Here is an 11,756-nt window from a genome sequence, read left to right as displayed (position 1 = left end):
CCTGTTTGTTTCTATTGTGTGCAGGGAAACAGGACTCTGTTTACATTCTTTGTAAATAAACAGGGTTGCACTGACAAATATACCTCACTCCTATCACTCACTGCTCTTTCTAATGGAAACAATCCTGCAAGGCCCTCCATATTGGCTAACAGCTCAGGACAAAGGGGCACCAAAAGCCATACAGGTACCTAAGAAGATACCTGAAAGATAGTACAACATCAGTTACATTTCTATTAGTGTTTACAATTAGGAGTGGTCCCTCCCAGGGTCACTAATTTAATCAGCAGTTCCTGGTCCAGCAAAGCACTTGTACATGCAAGTAGTCCCATTGCCCTAACTCTCACACATTGTTATGCTCACAGAACACAAGCAGCCACTTCCACTTTCTCAACAGAGAGCTAGAGGGAGGGACTAACATTTCACGATGTAAGGATACTGTGGTACATCTCTAATGTGTCTCACTGTGTCAGGTTATTCCTCTGTGTTGTGTTCCTCTCAGGGTATGTCTACACTACGAAATTAGTTCGAATTTATAGAAGCCAGTTTTATTGAAATCGGTTGTATACAGCCGATTGTGTGTGTCCACACAATAAAATGCTCTAGGTGCTCTAGTCGGCGGACCGCGTCCACAGTACGAGGCTAGCGTCGACTTCCGGAGCATTGCACTATGGGTAGCTATCCCACAGCTATCCCACAGTTCCCGCAGTCTCTGCCGCCCCTTGGAATTCTGGGTTGAGATCCCAATGCCCGGATGATGCAAAACAGTGTCGCGGGCGGTTCTGGGTACATGTCGTCAGGCCCCTCCCCCCTCGTCACAGCAACGGCAGACAATAGATTCGCGCCTTTTTACCTGGGTTACCTGTGCAGACAACATACCACGGCAAGCATGGAGCCCGCTCAGCTCAGCTGAGCTCACCGTCACCATATGTCCTCTGGGTGCCGGCAGACGTGGGACTGCATTGCTACACAGCAGCAGCTGCTAACTGCCTTTTGGCGGTAGACGGTGTAGCATGAGTGATAGCCCTGGGGCTGGCAGCCGTAGGGCTGCATTGCACCAGCCCCTTGCAGGCGATGATATATTATGACTGGTACCCGTCGTCGTCATACTGGTATGGCTGTCAATCATGGCCACCTGGGCAGACATGCTACTGTTTTGATGATGACGGTTACCAGTCGTAATATACTATTTTCTGCCAATTGCCCAATATTGTCTGCTAAGCACCCAGAAGAGGCCGAGGGCGATGCTGGGTGCTGGCGGACGTGGGACTGGCAGACGTGGGGCTGCATTGCTACACAGCAGCAGCCCCTTGCCTTTTGGCAGATGATGGTATATTATGATTGGTACCCATCGTCGTCATACTGGTATGGCTGATACTCATGCTGCACCGTCGGCTGCCACCTTAAGATGTAAAAAATAGATTTGTTCTGTGTTCATTTGCTTCCCCTTCCTCCGTGAAATCAACGGCCTGCTAAGCCCAGGGTTTCCAGTTTAATCTTTGGGGGGACCATTCTGTGTGACAGTTGTTTGTGTTTCTCCCTGTTCCTGTACCTGTACGCCATGTCGTCACTCGGCCCTCCCTCCCTCCCTCCCTCCCGCCCTCCTTCTCCTGGTCCATCAGATACTACTTTCGCGCCTTTTTTCTGACCAGGCGCCATAGCTAGCACTGGGATCATGGAGCCCGCTCAGATCACCGCGGCAATTATGAGCACTATGAACACCACGCGCATTGTCCTGGAGTATATGCAGAGCCAGAACATGCCAAGGCGAAACCCGGACCAGGCGAGGAGGCGATTGCAGCGCGGCGACGAGAGTGATGAGGAAATTGACATGGACATAGACCTCTCACAAGGCACAGGCCCCAGCAATGTGGAAATCATGGTGTCACTGGGGCAGGTTGATGCCGTGGAACGCCGATTCTGGGCCCGGGAAACAAGCACAGACTCGTGGGATCGCATCGTGCTGCAGGTATGGGACGATTCCCAGTGGCTGCGAAACTTTCGCATGCGTAAGGCCACTTTCATGGAACTTTGTGACTTGCTTTCCCCTGCCCTGAAACGCCAGGATACCAAGATGAGAGCAGCCCTCACAGTTGAGAAGCGAGTGGCGATAGCCCTGTGGAAGCTTGCAACGCCAGACAGCTACCGGTCAGTCGGGAATCAATTTGGAGTGGGCAAATCTACGGTGGGGGCTGCTGTGATCCAATTTGCCAGGGCAATGAAAGACCTGGTGATAGCAAGGGTAGTGACTCTGGGCAACGTGCAGTCAATAGTGGATGGTTTTGCTGAAATGGGATTCCCAAACTGTGGCGGGGCCATAGACGGAACCCATATCCCTATCTTGTCACCGGAGCACCAAGCCACCGACTACGTAAACCGCAAGGGGTACTTTTCAATGCTGCTGCAAGCCCTGGTGGATCACAAGGGACGTTTCACCAACATCAACGTGGGATGGCCGGGAAAGGTACATGATGCTCGCGTCTTCAGGAACTCTGCTCTGTTTCGAAAGCTGGAGGAAGGGACTTTCTTCCCGGACCAGAAAGTGACCATTGGGGATGTTGAAATGCCTATCGTGATCCTTGGGGACCCAGCCTACCCCTTAATGCCATGGCTCATGAAGCCGTACACAGGCAGCCTGGACAGGAGTCAGGACCTGTTCAACTACAGGCTGAGCAAGTGCCGAATGGTGGTGGAATGTGCATTTGGACGTTTAAAAGCGCGCTGGCGCAGCTTACTGACTCGCTCAGACCTCAGCGAAAAGAATATCCCCATTGTTATTGCTGCTTGCTGTGCGCTCCACAATATCTGTGAGAGTAAGGGGGAGACCTTTATGGCGGGGTGGGAGGTTGAGGCAACTTGCCTGGCCGCTGATTACGCACAGCCAGACACCAGGGCGGTTAGAGGAGCACAGCAGGGCGCGGTGCGCATCAGAGAACCTTTGAAAACGAGTTTTGTGACTGGCCAGGCTACTGTGTGAAACTTCTGTTTGTTTCTCCTTGATGAACCCTCCAACCCCCCCCCCCGACCCGGTTCACTCTACTTCCCTGTAAACCAACCACCCACCCCACCCTCCCTTCCCCTCCCGCTTGCAGAGGCAATAAAGTCATTGTTTTTTCACATTCATGCATTCTTTATTAGTTCCTTACAGAGGTAGGGGGATAATTGCCAAGGTAGCCTGGGATGGGTGGGGGAGGAGGGATGGAAAAGGACACACTGCATTTTAAAACTTTAACTCTTATTGAAGTCCAGCCTTCTGATGCTTGGGCGATCATCTGGGGTGGAGTGACTGGGTGGACGGAGGCCCCCCCACCGTGTTCTTGGGCGTCTTGGTGAGGAGGCTATGGAACTTGGGGAGGAGGGCTGTTGGTTACACAGGGGCTGTAGCGGCGGTCTCTGCTCCCTTTCCTGCAACTCAACCATACGCTCGAGCATATCACTTTGATGCTCCAGCAGACGGAGCATTGCCTCTTGCCGTCTGTCTGCAAGCTGACGCCACCTATCGTCTTCAGCCCGCCACTTGCTCTGTTCTTCCCGCGATTCAGCCCGCCACCTCTCCTCTCGTTCATATTGGGCTTTTCTCATCTCCGACATTGACTGCCTCCACGCATTCTGCTGTGCTCTATCAGCCTGGGCGGACATCTGCAGCTCCGTGAACATCTCGTCCCTCGTCTTACGTTTTCTCTTTCTAATGTTCACGAGCCTCTGCGAAGGAGAAACATTTGCAGCTGGCGGAGGAGAAGGGAGAGGTGGTTAAAAAAGACACATTTTAGGGAACAATGGGTACACTCTTTCATTACAAGGTCGCATATTTCGGCTTGCAGGCAGCCATCGTAGGCCACAGTGTTTTGGCTTTTTTAACCTTCTTAACATGCGGGAAAGGTTGCAAACAGCAGCGCATTTCCCATATCAAGGATGAATTGGGTTGTCCATTTAAAATGGGGTTTCAATGTAAAAGGAGGGGGCTGCGGTTTCCCGGTTAACATGCGGCACAAACACAAGTAAACCACCCCCCCCCACACACACACACGATTCTCTGGGATGATCACTTCACCCCTCCCCCCCCACCGCGTGGTTAACAGCGGGGAACATTTCTGGTCAGAAGAGCAGGAACGGGCGCCTCTGAATGTCCCCCTTAATAAAATCACCCCATTTCAACCAGGAGAGCTTTCTGGAGATGTCCCTGGAGGATTTCCGCTCCATCCCCATACACGTTAACAGACTTGCTTGCTTTTTTTTTTTGTAATGTTTACAAATATTTACAAAGTTACACTCACCAGAGGTCTCCTGTGTGCCCTGAGGGTCTTGGGTGAGTTCGGGGGTTACTGGTTCCAGGTCCAGGGTCACAAACATATCCTGGCTGTTGGAGAAACCGGTTTCTCCGCTTCCTTGCTGCTGTGAGCTACCTACAGTACCTCCATCGTCATCTTCCTCGTTCCCCGAACCGTCTTCCCTGTGTGTTTCTCCAGTGAGAGAGTCATAGCACAAGGTTGGGGTAGTGGTGGCTGCACCGCCTAGGATCGCATGCAGCTCCGCGTAGTAGTGGCAAGTTTGCGGCTCTGCCCCGGACCTTCCGTTTGCTTCTCTGGCTTTGTGGTAGGCTTGCCGTAGCTCCTTAATTTTCACGCGGCACTGCTGTGTGTCCCTGTTATGGCCTCGGTCCTTCATGGCCTTGGAGATCTTTTCTAATACTTTTCCATTTCTTTTACTGCTACGGAGTTCAGCTATCACTGCTTCATCTCCCCATATGGCGAGCAGATCTCGTACCTCCCGTTCGGTCCATGCTGGAGCTCTTTTGCGATCCTGGGAGGACTCCATGACGGTTACCTGTGCTGATGAGCTCTGCGTGGTCACCTGTGCTCTCCACGCTGGGCAAACAGGAAATGAAATTCAAACCTTCGCGGGTCTTTTCCTGTCTACCTGGTCAGTGCATCTGAGTTGAGAGCGCTGTCCAGAGCGGTCACAATGAAGCACTGTGGGATAGCTCCCGGAGGCCAATAACATCGAATTCCGTCCACACTACCCCAATTCCGACCCGCAAAGGCCGGTTTTATCGCTAATCCCCTCGTCGGAGGTGGTGTAAAGAAACCGGTTTAAAGGGCCCTTTAAGTCGAAAGAAAGGGCCTCGTTGTGTGGACGTGTCCAGGCTTAATTCGGTTTAACGCTGCTAAAGTCGACCTAAACCCGTAGTGTAGACCAGGCCTCAGTGACCCATCGGATTAGATCCAGGAGCTTCACTTGTCAGGAGGCAAATGGCGTGTTAGCCTTGCCCATTCTAATTCCCTCTCCTGGGAATGCATTACAGCCAGGAGGTTTTGAACTTTGTCAGTTGTGCTGAGTCACTGCACACCTGCACATTCGTGGGGTGCAGCTTGTGTTTTATGCCTAGGTGGGTAACCCTTGCTAACAAATCACAAGTCAGGAGGATAGCTGGATCAAGCGAGCTTTATTTTCTATATCTATCCATCCATGCACCCACCCATACAATAGGAACTTAATTGTACCAGTACCCACAAGGTGGCTTCTTCATTATCAATAGGTTCAATAGGATTGTATCCTTATACCCTGATCCTGCAAATACTTATGTGTGTGTTTAAATTTAAGTATGTGCCTAAGGCTATGTCTGCACATCTGTACTGCTGCAGCTGTGTTGCTGTAAGGTCTCTGTGTAGACGCTCTCCTACCGGCATAATTAAATACAGCGGTAGCTATGTTGGCAGAAGAGCATCTCCCGCTAACATAGTGCTGTCCACACCAGGTCGGTCTGGGGTATGTTTTTCCACAGCCCTGACTGACAAAAGTGCTAGTATAGACAAAGCCTAAGTGTATGCAGGACTGGGACATTATTTGTACATGGTTGTTGACATGGTTTATGCCTCAGGCTTCAAATGTTCTTCCTGTAAAAAACACATTACAGAAATGTGAACATTTTATTCCGTTCATTTGGCACAACAGTTTTATTTACTTCCTTGGCTTATACTATTTTGGCCACCATTAATTTTTCTAAATATGTAGAAAAATGTTAGCAGAAATAGAAATACTTTTACTTTTCAGTTTTGTATTTTATGTACATTTAACGAAAATAGCAGGTATTTGGTGTTTAAAAACTAAACAGAAAAAATTGTCATAAGAAAAATCAGTGCAAGTGTAACTTTCCAACTTTTTTTTTTATTGTAGAAAGTACATTTTTGTAATTGAAGAAATATTCAGCATTATATTTGGGCTTTTTTCATTCAGGCAATCTACAAACTACTGGCAAGCATCAATGGCTCTTGATTAGAGTAAATAATCAAAACCCTCTACTGAAATTCAGAGATGTAAACAATGGTCCAATCGGACACCAACTGACGTCAGTCGGAGCTGGAGTGGGCCCTCAGTGTTAATAATATATGCAATCATCATCAGAATGGCTTATTATTGGTATTCACTGGCATTCCCATTTTAATTTTACATCGCATTTGATTACTCTAATCCAGTTTTTGAACTGACTCTCTCTCTCATTGAATGAATAAGTGAGCATCAACATTTTTATTCCTTCTTTAAATACAGATAAATATTCCCCATTCTCCCAAGTTTGCCTCTTATTTTTATAGCAGTAGTGTCCTCTTCCCAATGTCACTCTTCTGTGGTCACTGAAGTGAATAGCAAAACTCCCATGGGACCAGGATTGGGCCTTATGGCAGAGACTAAGAACATAAACTGATCACAGGAGGCAAGAGGGAATGCAGTTCATAGTTTTAACACAACTATTTCATTCTGGATGATCTTTTCCTCCCCTTTTATATTACCGATGACACATTTCTATAGTAGGTTTTACTATAGATTTATTAATCCCAGCCTTGATCCTGCTAAGTGATCCATACATGGTCACATCATAGGATCAGGGCATATCAAACACTGAGCATGCTTAAAAAGAAACACAACACACTGCATGTGTAGCAACACATTTGGCTAACAAAGCCTGGATTGTGAAGGAGACAAATTCTGGTTTCCATTCTAGTGCACGTAGCTCCCACTGACTTCTGGGTACGTAGATAAGGTCAGAATTTGGGCTTTTGTGTGTAAGCTTATTTTAATATAAAAAAATCTACATGCTGAATGTGAGCTTTAAGATTTACCTTTATGATTTCAGCATGACTGGCATGCAGTTGAATCTTAGGTTGGAATCTTGCATTACTTGGGCATGCAAAATTCTTACTGACATCAACAGAAGTTTTGGATTTGCAAGGAATTCAAGATTTAGAATAAATTTTTCAAAAGTGTGTAAGTGACTTGGGAGCCTAAGTTCAATTTTCAAAAGGCGATTGAGCATTTAGGAGCTTAAGTGTCATTAACTTTCAATGAAGTTTAGGGTCCTAACTGACTAAGTCACTTTTGAAAATAGGACTTAAGAGTAAAATTTTCAAAAGCATCTTAGTCATTTTTTTTTTTTATAAACAAGATTGACTCACAGAACAACAATACACATGTGAAAGCTGTGACTGCACTTTGTTTTACTCACAATTCAGCTGCAGGAGGTAACAGAAGGTATTGCAACATTTTGTAAATCATCCTCAGAGTCATAATATTTTACATGAAAAAATAAATACAATGTAGAAATAAATATATTTGTAGTAAAAAATAAATGTTTTATGTATCAATAAATAGAATGACTTGGATTCACTTTTTCGTGTAGCAGTAGCTCTCTAGTAAATGAGCTTTTTAGCAGTAATGAGCGTGTTCTTCAAGAGCATGGCAACAGTCATGGGTCCTACTCCTCCTGGGACTGGAGTGATAAAGCCAGCTTTCTTCTTTACCTCTAATATAAACAGAAAAAAGGATACGACTGTAAGAATATTTCCAAACAATATATTTTCAAAAGCTCTGATATTTCACAAGTGTGCATGAATTTACTGTATCATCTCAGGAAAGTTTGGGAATCTCACTTGGAAAATAAAAAAGGAAGTCCAAGTCACCTGTGCGTCTGGTGGATGGAATTACAGATGGGCTTCCACCACCACTGTTCTAAAAACATACAAACAGCAGGGCTGCAGTTGAGATTTGAGCTCTCTGTCTCAATCTGTCCTACCACCTGTGGCCAGAATACTTAGGCCTGGTCTACACTGGAGGTGGGGATCGATCGAAGTTACGAAACTTCAGCTACGTGAATAAGATAGCTGAAGTCGACGTACTTAGATCTACTTACTATGGGGTCTTCACTGCAGCAAGTTGACTGCTGACACTCCCCCATCAACTCCGGAGTACCAGAGTCGACGGGAGAGTGCTTGGCGGTCGATTTCTCGCGTCTTCACTAGACGCGATAAATCGAGCCCTGGTGGATTGATCGCTCCGGAGGCAAGTGTAGACATGTAGTGTCCATCAAAGGAAAGGGAGGAGTAAAAAGAGAGAGGAATTTACTGGCTAACATGGCTTAGAGATCTGGGATAAGACCAAAAGACAAAGTTGGGGCTGAATGGATCCAGCGCCTCAAGTAATAAATTCTCACAGGGGTCATCAGTTTTACATAACTAGTTTCCTCACAGGAGGCTGCTGAAAACTACACCAGCAACCCAGTCACAAACCATGAAACATTACCCTCCCCTCACCCCCCGCAGGGTTAGGACATTCTTTCATTACTCATGAGAAATACTAATGGCAGTATCCTGGACATTTAAAAAAACAGACTTTAAGGACACAGGAGAAATGGAGAACAGTGTCATGTTAACCTGTTGGCATGAGAGACGGAATTTCTTGGTACAATGCGCTACTTATATATTTTGCATTAGGTTAACCATTGGAACTCCAGGCTAACCATTTGCAAGGGAATCATGTAACTTTCAGAAAACCCATCCAATGATGGAATGCAATCAATAAATTATGTGCTAGTTGTGGTTATTCTACATGGAAAGTCTATTTCTGCCCTCAACTGTCCAGACTGCTGTAGCTTGTGATTATTTTCGGGTTGTACATCTTCACCTCCCCACTAGCAGCTTCAGAATTGGCAGTGCTAGCTCTTAAGGAATTGCCAGAAAAATCAAACCCTGTTGTTCCTGCCAAATGCATGAAACAGAACAGAGGAGTGAACTGGAATTGCTAAACAGCATTTGCCACGGAGTTGGACTCTGCATAGCAGGTGGACTCTGCTGGAGAAAGTTTGGGAAAGGCACCTATGCACAGCATATATATGTGGATTAAGAAGGAAACATCTTTTTTTTTTTCCTAAGTGGACCATGTTCATCTCTGATGTAAGTGGGAATATCCCACCAAAGTCAGTAATGGGCTGAAATTGCACCATTATTTTCAAATTAAGCATTATAGGAGATCCATGGAGATTAAGGGCTAGAAAATTAGGCAGCTAAAATATGAGGAATAAAGTTACTTGACAATACTACCGATAAATTAAATGTACATGGGTCTGGTGCTCGACTGGTGAGTAAAATGAAAGATCTTAGAAAGAACCATTGAGAGAAGAAACTAAGGGTTGCTATTAGTTTAATAGACAGGATATTAATTAATTTTCTAGCTGTTTCTTTGTAACGAACAATTGATTACGAATGAAGATACCTCTCCAGACTATTTTTTTGCAGTTAGGGCCTGATGCTGCATCCACTGATGTAATTGACAAAGTTCCCATTGAGTTCAGTAGCGCCAAATCAAGCCCTTACTGAGGCGAAATCTAGTAGTGGTAATTAAAGGTGATAGGGTTTTAATTACTCCATTGATTGATGCCACCAGACATGTTAAAAGCTTTTTGAAAGGTAAACATAAATTGCAATGTGTTTTTTTGCTTATATTATACAATAAGAATGAATTTGATGAAATATGACAGTCACCCTTAAAATTCTCGGATATATGATTTGCATTTTCTTTTATTAGTTTTATAATTTTGAACAAATTCCTACTCATTTTTTGATTAAATTTGGTGTGTTAATTTAGTCAAGTTTTCACTGCACTGTCCCAATCAACGTCATAGTCACTGAATGGAACTATACCCGGGCCTGAAGTAATATTAGCACATATCAAGACTGTTATCCTGTATTGGGGAGTAACGTAATACTAATTAAAACAGAATGCATCTCAAATGGAAACAAATTTGTTTCCAAATGGTAATATTTCATGGTTTTCTTTTCAGAATGCAATTTATACCATCTTATTTACAAAGAGATGCAATATACAACCTGAAGATGTTTTTCCTGTAGAAAGCTTAGCAATGAAAATCATGCATAGTATTAATTACCTGAAGTGCTGGTGTCCCTGTTAGGACTAAATGCATGTGGTGCTGTTTTTCCCATGCTGGGCAGTTCCTATTCTTGCACTGAATGTTAGGTACTGTATGCTACGTTATGTACTGTATCATTATCGTGCATCAGAGTGAGACAGAGGTTTACTTTTATACTGGCTTACATAACTACCTGCCTAGGATCGGTTTGCAAAGGACAGTCCAAGGGCCACATTTTTAAAATGAACAATAGGTGACTAAGCAAAGCCATCTAAAAATGAGTTTGCCCTTGCAAAAGGGTGATTGCAGTCTGGTAAATCCCTAGTTAGAGGAGTAAATGTGGATGTGTTGAATGCATTTTTTGCAGACAAACTTCGGTGCCCAGATCTGAAAATTGGGCCCTGAAACTTCTAAGTAGATTTGGTTTGATTGTGCAGCTTGATAAATCAGCGTGCGGTTTCTGAGCTGGCGTTTGGATACGACAGACCTATCAGCAGCAAATGACGTGGTGCATTGGCAATTACTTTTTCTCACCTTCACTTTTAGGTGATGTAAAAGCTCTAGCCTCTGAATCTGCTTTAACTGCATGGAGACTCCTGAAACATACAGTGCCCTAAGCATTTATTTGGCAGTCTGGAAAACGCCAGTATTCTAATTAAGCGCCTAAGGGGAACGAGTTGTCACTTTGTAGCTTCTTTAGAACTTTAAAATATCTCTTTGATTCTTAACAAGAAATGAAAAGCAGATTGTTTCCTTGATAAACAGGATCCTCGACTTTGGAAACAGTCTTCATTTGCTAGGTTCCTTTAAAGTTAAAAACTTCAGACATCGAAGAGGATTAATCACACAATCTAAGAGTAGATGACAGTGCTCTTATGCCAACAAACTAGACTCATTCTTGTCAAAAACAGCCAGATACAAACATAACTTCACTCTTTGAACTGAACATTTGTGGGTGACAGTCTCAAGGAGTAGTCTGCAACTTTTGCGGCTCAAAAGTTGATCTGTGTACAACAGTCACAAGAGCATTTTGGCACAAACTTTACGTTTAGCACGTTATTTACTTCAAATGGTCATTAATTTCAAATGCAACTTTTTCATTATATATTTCACACATAGTACTATTTTTTCCCTATGTGAACATCTAGGCTGTGATTTGCCACTTTGTACAGTAGTTGCACACCAGTGTAACTCCATTGTTTCTAATGGCGCTACTTATGATTTATAAAGGTGAAAGTGAAAGGAATGCCGGCCCATAATATTTGTTCTATATGATCTGTAGCTAGCAAGCTATTTGTGCAGTGCCTAGCACCATAGTATGTAGGTGCTTTGTAAAGTAATTAGGAAGAAGCATGCATTGTCTGCCCTCATTAACTCTACTCCTCCCATGGGTGGAAAGGAAATGTATCCAAAGTGTTGGTTTTTAGGAGGAGGGTTTATATTTGTTGCTCTGTTTGTGTATGTTTAGGAGCATACTTTGCTCTGAAAGGGGAAACACATAGACTCAACCTGATCTTCAGTGTGTAAGATGTTCCACAGCCAAGAGCCTCGATCCACGTGGTAG

General features: G+C 44.6%; 1 protein-coding gene across 1 annotated transcript in view; it reads right to left on the bottom strand.

The window, feature by feature from the left end:
- Positions 1 to 6,140: 6,140 nt before the first annotated feature.
- Positions 6,141 to 11,756, bottom strand: part of MTHFD2L (methylenetetrahydrofolate dehydrogenase (NADP+ dependent) 2 like) — a 64,644-nt gene continuing 59,028 nt past the window's right edge. The window contains exon 8 of the mRNA XM_054028790.1: positions 6,141 to 7,792. Coding sequence (XP_053884765.1) covers positions 7,680 to 7,792 — 113 coding nt within the window. The 3' untranslated portion in view covers positions 6,141 to 7,679. The remainder of the gene's footprint in view (positions 7,793 to 11,756) is intronic.

The sequence above is a fragment of the Malaclemys terrapin genome, chromosome 5 (assembly GCF_027887155.1).
Source record: "Malaclemys terrapin pileata isolate rMalTer1 chromosome 5, rMalTer1.hap1, whole genome shotgun sequence".
NCBI classification, from domain to species: Eukaryota; Metazoa; Chordata; order Testudines; family Emydidae; genus Malaclemys; species Malaclemys terrapin.
The sequence above is the reverse complement of the archived record's forward strand: the minus strand, read 5'-3'. Positions and strand labels throughout refer to the sequence as shown.